At 40.5% G+C, this 17,910-nt stretch overlaps 1 protein-coding gene across 1 annotated transcript in view; it reads right to left on the bottom strand.

The window, feature by feature from the left end:
* The window catches only part of PPEF1 (protein phosphatase with EF-hand domain 1), a 132,674-nt gene that overhangs the window by 64,333 nt on the left and 50,431 nt on the right, over positions 1-17,910 (bottom strand). The window contains exon 3 of the mRNA XM_063444297.1: positions 9,140-9,315. Coding sequence (XP_063300367.1) covers positions 9,140-9,194 — 55 coding nt within the window. The 5' untranslated portion in view covers positions 9,195-9,315. The remainder of the gene's footprint in view (positions 1-9,139; positions 9,316-17,910) is intronic.

Genomic DNA, 17,910 nt, shown 5'->3' with positions numbered 1-17,910 from the left:
AGCCTCGGTGAGGGTGGTGGGGTTACGATCCCTCACCCATTCCTGTAGTTCTGAGGATATCCCCTCATAAAACTGCTCCAACAGCAGCATTTGTAACAAGTCCTCCATGGACCGCGCTTTACTCGACTGCATCCACCCAAGAGCTGCCCTTTCTAGTCGGCAAGCCCACTCTGCGTGTGAATCTTTGTCCACCTTTTTCAATTCCCTGAAACGTCTCCGGTATGCCTCTGGTGTTATTGCATACCGGGCCAGGATAATCTCTTTTACCCGGCTATAGTTCCTAATTTCAACATCTGGTACAGTGCGGTAGGCTTCAGCTGCCCTTCCTGACAGCCGTCCTGCTAATATGGGTACCCACTCTTCCCTTGGTATGTTATGCAGCGTACACAGTCTCTCAAAGTCTTGGAGGAAGGCATCTATATCCTCCTCTGCTTCCACATATGTTTTAAAAGCTTGATAGGGAATTTTGGGCTTACCCTCTTGTGCCACAGCTCCTGCTGTACTTCTTTCTGGTGTTTGTGGTCTCCTGTTTCTCTTCACAAACTCCTGCACCTCTGTCATTGTTTTAGAGATGATCTCTGTTGGTGGGTTTTCCCCATCAAAGGCCAGTCTGTATTGTAAATGCCTTTGGAACTCCTCCTGTTCTGTTTCAGGTCTTTGTTCCGTGGCCTGGACCTCCTCTGCTCTGTATTCTGCCATTACTTCGGTGATAAGCGTTGCTTTGGATTTGCTGCTGGCAGAAACACCTTTCGCTTCCAGAAGGTCTTTCAATGTGGTTCTCTTTAGCGTGGAAAGGTCAATCTCCATTAATCCTTGTTCCTCTGTGAGTCTGGATCCCAGCGCTGCCAACCAATGTAGCGGAGAGCTGATTTCCCGCAGCTATTCTCCACTTTAGATCCAAGGGAGGCTCAGGAACAAGTCAGTAGTAAATCCACAGCAAAGTTTCCAGCAGGTAAAAAGGTACAGCAATATCCCCACAGCACTCCCAATAACTGGACGACACACAGTTTCAGGAGTAGAACTGACAATCGTTTATTCCAAGGTTTCTTATAAAGCCTGCTCCCATGCAAGGGAGGGAACTACAGTAATTATGACAGTAACCAATACCATTCTTGTTACCTCCCACACATCTCCTCCCCTCAGAGTGGGTCATAATCCCCTTAAGTTGTACATTACTTTACCCCAAACTTGGATGTACCCCTAAACCATCATATATCCTTAATATCAGGGTACCGCTAGGTAGCCCTGATCTGGGTGAATATAATATCCAAAATTCACCCAGATCGGACCAGTGGTTCGGTAGTTACAGGCAGGTGAAGTTTGACCGACCGCACACGAGTTGGTATCCGAAAAGGGTTCCATGAGAATGGGCCCTGCGGTCGGTCTCCGTTCGGCAGTTAAAACAGACATTTATAATTGCCATCCACATTTACATTCACCTAGATAGTGATTCCCTCATTCGGTACTTTATTACTACCGAATGGGGATTCGTTATGTTTCTCCGTTCGGCAGTTACGGAGCTCTGGAGGTCTCAGCGGTGTTTGGTTGTTTGAGTGTCCGATTTGAGTTCCAGGCACTCGACGACCAAACACCGCTGGGATTTTCATGCGTAAGATGGCCGCCGCCACGTGTACGCATGCCGAATGGCGGCCACCCAGATACAATGATAATAAGCCGGTTAACTTGCGGCTGGAAAGAATGTGAACTTTAATTGCTGGCACACTTCTCTCCGGGGTGGTCCCTCCGTTCGGTAGTTTCCATAAGTATGTAGTACGGATGGAAACTACCGAACAACATACAATTCACATAGTAAATAGACGAATAACAATTTCAACATAGGTAAAAATATAACGGATACAGTTACACAGGCATTTTGCAGGACAGGCTTACTGCATTCCGCTACAGTGATTCTTTAAGAAGTAAATCAGATGTATCTCTTAAGTGTTACCTTAAGGATGTTAGACCAGGGCGTAAAATTTTATCCAGAAACAAGTGCAGAATCCACCCCAGAGACAATGGGTCTCCCAGGTGGGTTCTGTAAAGTTTTATGAATTTTTAGCAGTATGTAAAATACGTTTTTTTCTTCTTCCTCTATAACTTAATTTAAATTATCCTTATGTCCATTTGAAAATTAAAATGATGATATGATGAAGATAGAAATGCATTTCCCAAATTATTTACCTCTCCGTTACTGGTGTTTTAAAAATGTCTTATTAAAATAAATATTATCTGTATAGGATAAATATTAAGTTTTGAAACAGCTAAATTCTGCATATGTTAAAGAGTTAAAGCATTTTCTATTTAAGTACATTTTAATATGTATTTGCAATATGCACTTTCACTTTACGATATTGATTTATAATTTGTATGCAGATATATTACACACTTTACATTTTCTTGGATGAATTGTAGTCAGTGATGTTGTTGTGTAGCACACTGCACGTTGTTTACTATCACTATGGAAACTGTCACTTTGTATGGGCTTCATCATTCATTACTTTATCATGTGTTTAATTAAGATGGTATAAACTAAGTGTGGGTTGGGGAGGAGTTCACATTGTTTGATTTAGACATACAGTTGAAATGTTCCTGTTTTGCCAATAAATGGACATCATATTTTCACAGTAAGGAGTGCTGGGCATCTTTTTTGTTTTTTCTTTGATACTTATCCGGGAAAGCGGAAACAAAGTCATTGCACCCTTAAGAAATAAAGAAGTGAAAACGACTGTTCTGATAAAGTTTAGATGACTTATTAATAACAATTTATGCAACTAAAATATAATTTAGGAGAATAGGGACTATCCCGAAACACTTTGGAGGTTGACCATCAAATAAAGGATGCTCACAACAAGCAGGATTCAGTACCCTGAATGAGAATGAAAAAACCTTAAAAAAAAACCAGCTAATTGAAGTGGTCTGGATGCAGTGTCCCTTTTGCACTTAGAGCTGCAATGCAACATTGCAGCATTAAGTCTGCCCACAGTGGCTGTCTACCAGACAGCCATTAGAGGGCTTCCTGAATCGAAACTGACCTTTGGTCCAGTATCTGAAGCTGGACATGCTCAGGCTCTGCATGAGGACAGCTATCGTCAGATTATTCCCTATACGAAAGCACTGATCCAATGCTACCCTGTGGGGAGGTCTAATGTATGCACGGCATTTGCCATGCATGCGCATTAGCACCCGCTCATCGGAGGGGCGGAGTCGCAACCCAGCGCCGAGGGACATTGGCTCTGAGATAAGGTAAGTAAATGGGTTTTTAACCCTTTATTTACAGGGGTTGCGGGGGAGTGGGGAGACGGGGGGAGCGATAGTGACAGGAATACAGATTTGTATTCCTGGCACTATAGTATCTCTTTAATTGCTCCACCCTGTTCTCTTTGCCTAATATCTCTACATCCATGTAATTATCATAAGAAAAGGCAGCCTGTACAATAACCCTCACTGGTTTGTCATAGAGTCTAGGTCCTTTTCTGCACCGCACATGCACTTAAAGGGACACTATAGTCACCAGAACAACTACAGCTTAATGTAGTTGTTATGGTGAGTATAATCACTCCCTTCAGGCATTTTCATGCAAACACTGCCTTTTCAGAGAAAAGGCAGTGTTTACATTGCCTCTAGGGACACCTCCAAGTGGCCACTTCTCACATGGCCACTGGAGGGGCTTCCTGGCTCAGGGCTGCACAGTAAGCAGCCCTGTTGTTCAGCATTCCCACGCTCTGCATGGGGACGCTGAATTTTCCTCATAGAGATGCATTGATTCAATGCATCTCTATGAAGACGTGCTGATTGGCCAAAATCGAGTTGGACCCAGCCCCCTTGCCGATTTTAGCCAATCTAATGCTTTCCCCATGGAATTAGTTAAAAATCGGCAATTTTGATGATGTTACCAAGGGAGCGAGGCCAGCTCCAGCGGACCCGTGAAGATCTGAAAATAAGGTGAGTTTTAACCCATTCTGAGAGGGCTAAAGGGGGAGGGGGGGGGGCAAGCCACTTAAATGGTGGGTTTTTACTACAGGGTCAGGACCATGTTTGTGTTTGTGTTCCTAATCCTATAGTGATCCTTTAACTCCCATCACTCCTAACCAATTACCATCTCAGTGTAAAGAATACTTTTTTGAAGTGGGCTTTATTATAGGAACCCACAATGTAATAAAAAATTTAATTACATTACATATTACTGAGTGAGAAGAACAATTTTATTCACAAATAAGACCATCTTTATTACAAATGTTTAGATGGGTTTATTATTATTTTATTACAGCAGTTATGCAACATATTTATTTTGATTTGCATGTTTACTAGCTACACATAAGCAATATGTGAACAATGCCTACTTTCTTTGTTTCATAAGGTTTAATTATATTTAGACATGCGCTACAAGTGCAAGTAGTAATTGAAGTGAAGAACATGTAAACCCATGGGAATTCTGGCAATAACAAACAAATATCTTCTACGAGGACAGGCAAGATTGTGCTTGCTACAATTATTTAATTAATAAAAGGAAATGGTGCTAATTATAAAATAATAATATTGGAATATAGTATTTGTTTATTCTGCCCTAAAGATGCAACATGTGCCTTGACCTTACCTGACCTTTGATTTATACGGAGTAGGATGTATAGGGATGCAAGTTTTCTACTCAGTAAGATTATTTTTCTACAATCATTGCATATTATGAGAAGGTAGCACTCAACATATTAAAATGTTTTTAGTTTGTTGTTTCCTTTTGATCATAGGCATGGTTCGTAACCACTTTTACTCTACTACTAATATCCTTATTACACAATTACTTTGATTCTCTAATACACAGCTTGTTAAATGTTTAATACATGACGTACAGAATAATGTACAATATAACAATATCAATAAATAACAAATGCTGCTGCAAGCGTAAACTATATTAGGCTGATTTCTAATTAGTAGTCTTATAACCTTTTTACGTGTAGAAATTTTAGATAGTGAACAAAGCTGCCAATCGGTCTGACAGTCGTGCCTAAGTTGCAGATGAAATGGACGTGAAAACTATCAAATTATTTATTGCCATCAACAGTATTTGCCAAGCAGGGCCGCCATCAGGGGGTGACAACCATGACTGTTGTCACGGGCCCGGCGGCCCTGGGGGGCCCGGACTGCTCTGGCAGTCCTGGGCCCCACTTTCTTTCTCTGCACACATAGATAGCGAATATCGCTATCTATGTGTGCAGCCGCGGGCCCCCGGCTCCCTGTTACCGCAGAGGGGGCCCAGGCAGCACACAGCCTCTTCTCTTCTCCTCCCTGCTATAACTCTCGCGAGACCCGGTTGCCATGGCAACGCTCCGCGGGTCTCGCGAGAGTTATTGGAGGAGAGAAGAGAGGAGAAGCTGTGTGCTGCCTGGGCCCCCTCTGCGGTAGCAGGGAGCCGGGGGCCCCCACCGGACCACCAGGGATGGAATCTCCCCCCTCCCTGGACAAAGGTAAGCAGGGAGGGGGGAGAAACAATGTAATTAAATTTAAATGTGTAAAAAAAAATTCTGTGAAAATGCCCATTCCTCCCCCTCCCCCTCCCCCCCAGATTTACACACACACACACACACACACTACACACACTGACACAACACACACACACACTACACACACTGACACAACACACACACACTACATACACTGACACACACTACATACACTGACACACACACACACTCTACATACACTGACACACACACACTGCATACACTAACACAACACACACACTACATACACTAACACAACACACACACACTACATACACACTAACACAACACACACACTACATACACTGACACACTACATACACTAACACAACACACACACTACATACACCGACACAACACACACACTGCATACACCGACACAACACACACTGCATACACCAACACAACACACACTGCATACACAACACAACACACACTGCATACACTAACACAACACACACTGCATACACTAACACAACACACACACTACATACACTAACACAACACACACACTACATACACTAACACAACACACACTACATACACTAACACAACACACACACTACATACACTAAAACAACACACACACTACACACACTAACACAACACACACACTACATACACTAACACAACACACACTACATACACTAACACAACACACACACACTACATACACTAACACAACACACACACTACATACACTAACACAACACACACACTACATACACTAACACAACACACACATACTACATACACTGACACACTACATAACCTAACACAACACACACACTACATACACCGACACAACACACACACTGCATACACCAACACAACACACACTGCATACACTAACACAACACACACACACACTACATACACTAACACAACACACACACACACTGCATACACTAACACAACACACACACACTGCATACACTAACACAACACACACACTGCATACACCAACACAACACACACTGCATACACTAACACTGCATACACTAATACAACACACACACTGCATACACTAATACAACACACGCTGCATACACTAATACAACACACACTGCATACACTAACACAACACACACACTACATACACTAACACAACACACACACTACATACACACTAACACAACACACACACTACATACACTGACAGACTACAAACACTAACACAACACACACACTACATACACCAACACAACACACACTGCATACACCAACACAACACACACTGCATACACCAACACAACACACACTACATACACTAACACAACACACACATTACATACACTAACACAACACACACATTACATACACTAACACAACACACACACTACATACACTAACACAACACACACACACACTACATACACTAACACAACACACACACACACACTACATACACTAACACAACACACACACTACATACACTGACACACTACATAACCTAACACAACACACACACTACATACACCGACACAACACACACACTGCATACACCAACACAACACACACTGCATACACTAACACAACACACACACACACTACATACACTAACACAACACACTGCATACACTAACACAACACACACACACTGCATACACTAACACAACACACACACTGCATACACTAACACAACACACACTGCATACACTAACAAACACTGCATACACTAATACAACACACACGCTGCATACACTAATACAACACACGCTGCATACACTAATACAACACACACTGCATACACTGACACAACACACACACACACTGCATTCACTAACACAACACACACTGCATTCACTAACACAACACACACACTGCATACACTAACACAACACACACTGCATACACTAACAAACACTGCATACACTAATACAACACACACACTGCATACACTAACACAACACACACTGCATACACTAATACAACACACATGCTGCATACACTAATACAACACACACTGCATACACTAATACAATACACACACTGCATTCACTAACACAACATGCACTCTGCATACACTACACACTAACATACTCACTGCATCAACTATACTGACACACACTCTGCATTCGCTACACATTAACACACTCTCTGCATCTGCTACACACTAACACACTCTCTGCATTCACTACACATTAACACACTCTCTGCATTCACTACACATTAACACACTCTCTGCATTCACTACACACTAACACACTCTCTGCATTCACTACAAATGTACACTGACACACTCTGCATTCTCTACACCCTAACACACACTCTGCATTTATTACACACTAACACACACTCTGCATTTATTACACACTAACACACTCTGCATTCACTATACTGACACACACTCTGCATTCACTATACTGACACACACTCTGCATTCACTATACTGACACACACTCTGCATTCACTATACTGACACACACTCTGCATTAACTATACTGACACACACTCTGCATTCACTACACTAACATACACTCTGCATCAACTGTACACACAGCATCCACTGCACAAACCTCCTGTATTCACAGTACACACACTACATCCACCACAAATTGAAACACTCTGCATTCACTATACACAGACACTGCGTCTAATACACACACTACATCCACTACAGACACTGCATCCACTAAACACATTTCATCTAGTACATACAAACACTACATCCACTACACAAACACACACTACATCCACTACTCAAACACACTCTGCTTTCACTATACACACTGCATCCGCTACACAAACACACACTCTGCATTCACTGCACAAACAGTATCTAATACACACAAACACTACATCCATTACACACATTCTAATTCACTTCCACTATACACACCACATTCAGTCCTGCATCATTGTCAGCGGACTAGGTAGGGCATGGGCGGGCCCGGGAGGGAGGGGGCGGGGGGGGGGGGCCCAGACCTTGTGCTTTGTCAGGGGCCCCAAAATTTCTGATGGCAGCCCTGTTGCCAAGAAGTACATTTGGGAGGTATAATTAAAGGTCACTGTAGTCACCCAGACCACCTCATTGAGATGAAGTGGTCTAGATACAGTGTCCCTGTTGACTTAACCCAGCAATGTAAAACATGTCATCAGTATGACAGCCACTAGAGGCGCTTCCACTGCAATAACCGAGTAAAACACGTGACGTGGAAGCAATATAGAAAAATATTGATTCAATGCTTTCATATGGGAAAGTTTGAATGCGCTTGCAGTGCTCGCTGTGCATGTTCGTTAGTTCCCCAATGCATTCAACTGGACCATTGCGAAGGAGGAACAGCCTCCTCTAAGACATCGCCGGAGCAGTAGGGGTAAGCAGTGCCGAGGGATCTACAGCGCTGGAAAAATGTGACTAAAACTTCATTGAAAAAAATTATTCGTTTTGCATGTGTGGGACTGCCCCAAAATTGAAAACATTTAACTTTTTGTAAATTCTTGTCAATTTCCAGTTTAGTAAACCTTTTTGCTTGCCTTTGGTTTAGATAGCTATGCTTCTGCCATACATAAAATATATATGCTCTATTACGTATGCAACAGTTACCTGTTTTTGTGGACAACTGACCCTAGAATAAGTTCGAAAAACGTAATAAATACATTATAGGAAGCTCATGCACAATAAATGTACATAGTTTACTCACCTTTTTCTGACTTTTTAGTTTGATTTTCAGTCTTTACGGATGTTCCGCATCCCATAACTGTAGACTATAAGCTATTGTATTAAACAATTCTCTTAGATGCCCAGACAAGTTCGCAGCTAGAGTTCGTCCTCCCAGATAATGTGATTCTCAAGTCTTGTGTCTTTAACTTGCAGTTTCTGTCATTGATAACAACAGAGGCGTGTCACATAAGGATGAAAAAGACATGAAATTACATGGATTAACAACATGCTGTTTCAAAGGGACTGTTGAGATACTTATTATGAACACAGCACAGATCTGGATTCTTATCTGATAAACTAGATTATAAGTGAAACATCTGTTTGATGTTACATCATAAGTCATTTACATAGATAATAAGGTTAGCACCTGCCGATCATACTGATGGGCACAGTGGGGGAGTTCTGCTATAAATCGAATACAGCTTATTAAAGATCTAAAAAGAGTGAGCCTTCACATATGCTTTTCAGCATCATGGCAAAATATATTTAGGCTTATAGTTTCCAAGCAAAATAGTAACATTTTATTAAACACTCCCTTTGCCAAGTTATATATATAAAAAAAAAAAAATAAATAACCATGATAACCTGTGATTTTTTTTTTCATTTTTTGCGTGTTCTAGGAAAACATATTTCAAAATTGTAAATGCTATGTGGTGTTCAGGTACCAATAGTGAGTTCCAAGCACATGTCAAGTGGACTGGGAAAACATGTAAATTATTTTAACTGTAAACATATACTTATACTTGTTCTTCAATTAAAGCTGCAGCACTTGTTACACACACTTGTGGTTGCGCTTCGAAGATGACACGTACGGATATGTCACGGCTTAGTGATTTATGCCAGTTGTAGTGTAGATATGGTAGGAGTACGCATAAATGGTTTATTCAGCCAGTGAAGTCCTTTAATCCTGAAATCCTTCAAGCCAGTGAAAAAATACGTTGATGTCCAAGATAAAGTTGTGCTTCTTGGATATGAGCATGTGATTCAGAATCGCAAATCTAAATGTGTACAGCACTGGGATGTGAAGCTGAATTGTGTAATGTCTTTTGTGGCACTATTAGTCCCACAGCAGATCATATGTTCACAAGTTATCACATCGTCTATGGAAGTATATTCCATTCCCTTTCCCTTTTCAGTAAACTGCTCTCCTAGTTTACAGGCATTCCCTATGCCCACCTAATCTATTCTGCACATAAACGTCACTACACAAAAAAACTCAGGGCGGCTATCTGTGCTTTGTGATAAACTTTCCATATAAAAATTATTTTTATTCTACCAATAATGTCTACCTTAGCTAACGTAATAAAACTTGGTAAACGTGCCATTTGTCCTGTTCTTCCACACTGTAGTGTACTGTGCTGTATATGCTGAGTGCTGTGGCTTGTAGAGAAGTACAAATACAAAACATGTCTATCTAGATGGACAGTGGCATAATCCAGCACCGCTCTTCATTCCAATAAATAAATTTCCTACGTTCTGTCATAGATGGCATTGTGGAGAACTCTTTAAACGAGGACTGCATAGAATAAAAGTAGAATAAAAGTAATAAACCTTATTCTGTGGTGTGTCAGAGCCTCATGTTGCTAATACTCTGGGGCCTCTAGGCAACGTGTACACAAGGGAGCACTGCTGTTCATACCGTCTTGCCATCCATTAATTACTGTTATTTTCCAGCTTAGCTTGCCTTCTAGCATATAGTTCAGTTATGTCAATATTCAACAGGGATTTCTTATTCCTCAATTCCTCATAGAAACATAGCACTGAGTCACTGTTTGGGTTTATGCATTGGCCCACACTCTCCTATTACAACCTATTTAAATGCAAATCAATTAATTAGCAAAACATTGCCTATACCTCAACAGTTGCCTTTCAGGAAGAACCGATGTTGTAAAATAAATAAACAAATAAAATCACACAAAATTCAAAAAATGCTCAGTCAGTTACAAGCCAGACTCTATGAGGACTATGTACTTTAGAAACATTGGCCAGCAGGTGTGAAATTACATCTAGCAGGAGCCTTGAAATTTTAAAACAAAAATGCTTTTTGGAGGTACCAGGCATCTGGCCCATTGCCTACTGTAACTCCATGTTAATGCCAGCAGTCACTAGTGGGTGCGAGCAAGAGAGATGTGTGCCACTGATGGCAGAGATCTTATACCTAATATTGACAACACCATAGGTGTTATGTGGGATCCCATGTGACTTCCAGATACCAAGTTCACTGCTCACTTAAATGGACACAGTCTGTCTACATTCACACACAGCACACAGTTCATCTACATTCACACACAGTACACAGGCTGCCTACATTGACACACAGTATACAATTTTTCTACATTCACACACAATGCAGACAAAAGAGAATAGTGTGCACACACAATGTACAGTCTATAAATCCAACCTATCTGAGTATGCGCTGGAATATTGAATTCGTAATAGTAATAGATATATGTACTATTGTCTGTACTCAGTAAAGGTAATAGTAGATAGCTTAGAAATATGTATAGAAACACTGTGATATAGTGCAATCCAGCCTTAGTGGCTTACCTCCAAAGTATCTCAGTGACATATACTATCTTACTATGCTCCTAAGTGACGACTGACTAGAGACTTTAATAAACAATGTATGGTCAAGTCTAGTTGCTCTGAGCTTGTAAGGTAGGTCACTAAGAGACTGGTCGCTGAAATCCTCCTGAATAATTGTAATGTGCTGTGTGAGTATTGATGGCATAATGAGGGATTACTGCCTGTATGTGCACATCATATACCACAAAAAACAGCCATTTCCAGAAAAGCGACTGAATGGGACAAATATCTGCTAATCGCTAGGATAGTGTATATAAGGCACCTGTAAGGAATGGGTAATGCACCGTTTTAATGATGGTGCATTATCTAAGCCACTAAACAGTTGAAAACCACAGATAGTATGCAACCAGCAGTAAGTAGTTAAGTCCCAGATTGAACTAATGTCAAAGTAAGTCAGCCTAGTCAGGAAGGTAGTGACCAGTTAGGAGGTACAAAGTAGGAAAGGAAAGTTAAAGTGACTATGTGCAGAACCATACTTAGGATGTTGGTTGCCTGCACAGAGTGATAGGTAGCCCTAGTGAGAGAGAGTGAGGAGAGCTTGGAGCCCGAAGCGCGTTTCGGTGCTTGCCATGATGCACCTTCATCAGGGCTGACGGGAGACTGATTCCTAGTCTCCTTTTAAATGTATGCAGGTAACACCTTGTTCTATTTTGTCCTATCAGGGACCAGAATCTGAAGGAGTTCGGCGCCAACATTTCCGTGTATAAATTATTCAAATGAGCTAAATGGTGTCTACCAATCACGTCAGTCAAAAGCTGACGTCATTTTCGGTTCATGTTAACCCTTCGATTAATTGTGCTCAGAGCTTGTGATTGGTGTAAAACTCCATAGTATTTTCACTGTAGCAATGAACTTGTAAAGGATACATTAGAGCATAGATGAATGTATTGTTTTGTATCAGAAGGCAAGGTTATTCCGACGGATATATATCTTACTAAGAGGTCTTGTGACACTCAGATAGACCTTACTGAGAGAGGGTAAATGTACAGTGTGAGGAAATATGCCTCTTGGGGAACTATTCATTTATTATTTAAGTACCTTGTTTATGTTTGCATTAAGCAGTGTCTATCTTCAGTGTCGAAATTAGAACCGTTAGCCTATGTTTAATGCTGTCCCCGTTCCTAATGTCCATCCTGGGTATGTGAAATCCTTCTAGTAATATTTAATAGTTAATGTTTAAGTTTTAGTTTAGACTCTGAGGTGCAGTCCTGCTGGCTATGTTGTATTACCTTATCTTTTAAGGGTAGGAAAGAATGTAAGAATACAAAAAGATGTTCAAGTTAGAAACAGTAGACAGATTTATAGTGCCAGTACTTAGGATCTGCTGAAGTCTTTTGGAACCTGTAAACTTAATGGTTGATATAGAGACATATATTTGGGTGGTTGGTAAGGGACTAGGATGGGCAAATTGCTAAACTAGTGTTAAGATGTCGGCTCAACTGCCATGTATTTTTGGCTAGAGTGATTTCTCTTTGCTAATTAGTTGCGGCGTACATCTTATGTTTGGCAATGATATGTTGCTCTAATAAGAGTCCAATATTGATTGAATATTTCCCTAAAGGAGTCAGAACATGACCCTTAAAGTCGTTGGGTCTTGTGGGAACGGCACTCTATTGGTTACAGCTTAGCTTTTGATTTATTGAGGAGATGTCGAAAAGATACTCCTTCAAATTATGGCCGTTGTGAATAGCCTTATAAGTTACTGCTAATAGTGTTACCTTTTGGTGAATTGTCCAACTATATTAAAAGCTATGAACTAAATTTTGAAATGTACAGTATTTACAAAGGATTTTTTATATATATATATATATATATATATATATACAGATTGATACGTTGTTAGCTATTTAGTTAGCGTGCTAGAGATAGGTTGGATGAGGTCTGAGGGGGAGAAGGGAGAAGTCTTAGGGAGTTTAAGGGACGGAGTGTAAACTCTAGAAGCCATGTAAGGACTATCACAGTGGATATCCATCAATTTAGCTTCAGGAGTTTCTCAGATGAAGGATGTGTAAGAAAAGCCTTCATTAAGTCCTGAGGGGGGAAGAGTTTTTAGAGTGTAAATCCAAAAGCTCTCCCTCTGCAACAGTTTAACGTCAATGTCTCCCTTTCTCGGTCCCAGTTTAATTTTCTCGATTCCGTTGAAGCGTAGACCCTGTGCTGAGCCTTCATGTTTCAGTTTAAGATGTCGTGAAATAACTGTGTCGGTCTGTCTGGAAGGGTTTACTGAGTTGACATGTTCCAGGATTCGATTCTTAAAAGGTCTGAAAGTCTTGCCTACATATTTGAGGTTGCAGCTGCAGGTAAGGAGATAAATTAGTCCTGAGGTTTGGCAATTGAAAAAGGTATTGACAGTATGTGTAAGGGTATTAGTTGAATTAGTAAAAGTCTTGGATTTTCTCCTAATATACTTGCATGCCTTACAGCGGCCGCATTGAAAGGTACCTGTTGCTGGTGATTTAAGCCACGTACTCTCTGCTGTTGGAAGTGAGAGGTGGCTGGGTACCAGTAGATCTTTCAGGTTGCGGCCTCTTCTAGCTGTCATTGACACATGTGGAGTCAAAACCTCTTTGAGATGTTGGTCTTGATAGATGAAAGGCCAGTATCTTTCTAGGATGTGTTTTACTGGGTTCCATCCTGCATCATAGGTGCCAATGCATCTAATGGTACTTTGAGTCAAGTCATCTCTAGAGTGGTCGTCCAACAGGGTTTCTCGCTCAGTCAACAGTGCTCTATGGTATGCTGATTTTAGGCATTTATTCAAGTAGCCTTTCATTTTAAACTGAGATCTTAGTGACTTGGCTTTGAGTTTAAATTCGTCAAGAGTGGAACAATTTCGTCTAACACGAAGATATTGACCTATAGGAATCTCTTTTAAGTGGGATAGAATGGTGACTCTCCCAGTTTAACAGGTTGTTCGTAGCTGTAGGTTTCCTGAAGAGAGTCGTAGAGACACAATTGTTTTCATGTGTGGTTTGCAGGGTCAGGTCCAGAAAGTTAATTTTGTCTCCGCCTACCTCGTGTGTCAATTTAAGATTCAGATCATTATTGTTCAGTGCCCCTATGAAGTTGTCAAACATTGTGTTTGAGCCAGTCCACACAATTAGCACATCATCTATATAGCGCTTCCATAGTTTGATGTGACTATGATATTCCATGTATCTTGGGCTGAATACAATGTTTTGCAGAGGTTTGCATATGAGGGGGCACATGTCGTCCCCATAGCAATCCCCCTCACCTGGTGGTAGTAGGTGTGAAGGAATTCCCCTGTTTGGCGTTGGGGTGACAGTTTGTAATCCCTTGTTTCATGTTGGCAGTTGACTCCTTGAGCCTGATTTTTAAAAAAATTGTCAGTTGACTCCCTGTACTGTGCTTCGCCTGGTTACTGGGGGATTTGGGGATTTTTACCTTTTTTTACCAGCGGAGATACGTATGCTGTTTGGGAGTTCGTGTGTCTTACTGAGGGAATTATCCAGGGACACTATTGAAATTACATGGGGATTCGTCTACCTTAACTACCGAACGGAGGGCTAGGTTCACTAGGCTCTGGTGGTTCGGGAGGAAACTACAGATCGAGGTTTAAATACACTTGGTTTCCTTACAACTTGTCAATAAATCTTCAGTTCAACTTTGTACCCTTCTTCTGTCTACGTATGCTGTTTGGGAGTTCGTGTGTCTTACTGAGGGAATTATCCAGGGACACTATTGAAATTCCACGGGGATTCGTCTACCATTACTACCGAACGGAGGGCTATGTTCACTAGGCTCTGGTGGTCCGGGAGGAAACTACCGATTGAGGTTTAAATACACTTGGTTTCCTTACAGTAGGTACCTTCAAATAGGAAATAGTTGTGCGTTAGAATGAATTGTAGAAGCTGCAGCACGAACTCGTTATGATCTTTCAGGGACAGGTCTCTTGTCTGAAGGAACCATTAAACATTCTTAATGCCTATCAAGTGGGGAATAGAACTATATAGTCCCTCTACATTGAGGCTGCATAGTTTTGCATCTGTTGATAATGTCAAGTTATTCAAAATTTTCAAAGTCTGTTTCGTGTCCCTCAGGTAGGAAGGAATGTTCTTGACCAGATCACGTAAAATATGTTCTACATAGATGCTACAGTTTTGTGTTAGGTTATTCCTGCCTGAGACTATTGGTCTCCCAGTTATTATTTCCTGTTGCTTGTGTATTTTAGGCAGTGAATAGAAAGTAGCTATCGTAGGTTTTTTGTTAAACATAAATTTATATTCGTCCATATTTATTAGCTTGTTTTGTAGTGCTTGGTAAAGGATATTTTTCAGTTCAACTAGAAATTTGTGTGTTGAATCTGTCGAGAGTGCTACATAGGTGTTTCTGTCATCTAATATCCTATGTACCATTTGGACATATTCCGTGCTATCAAGAATTACCAAATTCCCACCTTTATCAGATGGTTTAATGATAATCTTCTCATTTCTTTTGAGTTTGTTTAGTGCTCTATTCTAAACAGAGTTCAATTTTTTTGGATGAAAGTTAGACTGTATCTCATGTCCTAAGGATTCAATTTCATTACACGAGAGTTCCACGAAAAGGTCAATATATTTAAACTCCGGAATGTAGGGAGTGAATTTACTTTTTGGTTTTAAGTTGGTAAATGCAGCTAGTTGCTTGCTAGGTGGATCATTGCTGTTAAGCAGTTCCACCAAATTATCAAGCAACTGCATATCTTGGACTTCCAGACCTAGTCCAGACCTAGTCTAGTTGCACATTTGGACTTTTGGATACAGTGAAACTTGTGTAGCGCTAGTTTCCTAGCAAATAGATGAAAAGTGCTTTATATACACTATCCTAGCGATTAGCAGATATTTGTCCCATTCAGTCGCTTTTCTGGAAATGGCTGTTTTTTGTGGTATATGATGTGCACATACAGGCAGCAATCCCTCATTATGCCATCAATACTCACACAGCACATTACAATTATTCAGGAGGATTTCAGCGACCAGTCTCTTAGTGACCTACCTTACAAGCTCAGAGCAACTAGACTTGACCATACATTGTTTATTAAAGTCTCTAGTCAGTCGTCACTTAGGAGCATAGTAAGATAGTATATGTCACTGAGATACTTTGGAGGTAAGCCACTAAGGCTGGATTGCACTATATCACAGTGTTTCTATACATATTCCTAAGCTATCTACTATTACCTTTACTGAGTACAGACAATAGTACATATATCTATTACGTTTACGAATTCAATATTCCAGCGCATACTCAGATAGGTTGGATTTTTCCAACTTCCCTGAGTATATTTACTTTCTTTCAAATAGGGGTTATGCCCCAGGACACCCCTGGAGGGTCCAACTAGGTGTACCTCCACCAGCGGGACGGATCCTAATTCCTTGGGACCCCTCTGCATAGGTAGAGCTCATTTCGTTACAGTGTACAGTCTGTCTACATTCACACACATTACACAATCTTTCTACAGTCATACACAGCACACAATCGTTTTATAGTTACACACAGTACACAGTCCATCTACATTCACACAGTACTCAAGATATCAACATTCACGCAGCACTCAATCCACCTACATTCACAGACATGGGCACACCAGACAAAAAGGAGCGCTGATTTGGATGTTTTGTGAGGAAAAATAGCATTAAATGTAGAAATCCACTGTTTTTAAATTTACCCTGGAACTGGGCGCCTCCATCTTAGCACACTGTCTATCATTGTTATAAATGTAATAAAAGTTTTAACATAAGTAACGGATGTTTTTTAATGGTGTAATGGTTCTCGCTTTAGTGAATAATCCTAAAATATATATGTATTTAATACACACTGTTTCACATGATATTAGCTGAAAGTCTTGTGAATTAGATAAGCTGTCAGTCAAAATTAGTAAAGGGCAGATTCACGTAGAGCTTCTTGATAAATACATATTTTACTGTATAGAAGTCCCACAGCAGGCAGACATTATAGATGATTATCTTTGGTTTATGTTTGGATAGTTAAAGCTATTTGTCTTTGAATACGTTTAGCAGTGTTCCTCTCCCAAACCATTTAAAACAATTAGAGTAATTTTTTATCAAATTGTCACTGAAAAATAAAAACAAAATAAAAAAATAAAAAAAAACACAATATTGTACAGACCTATTTTTATATACAATTTGTGGTTATAGACAACTATTG

Source organism: Pelobates fuscus, chromosome 1 (assembly GCF_036172605.1).
Source record: "Pelobates fuscus isolate aPelFus1 chromosome 1, aPelFus1.pri, whole genome shotgun sequence".
In the NCBI taxonomy this organism is placed as follows: Eukaryota; Metazoa; Chordata; class Amphibia; order Anura; family Pelobatidae; genus Pelobates; species Pelobates fuscus.
This window is presented reverse-complemented; position numbering and strand designations above follow the sequence as displayed.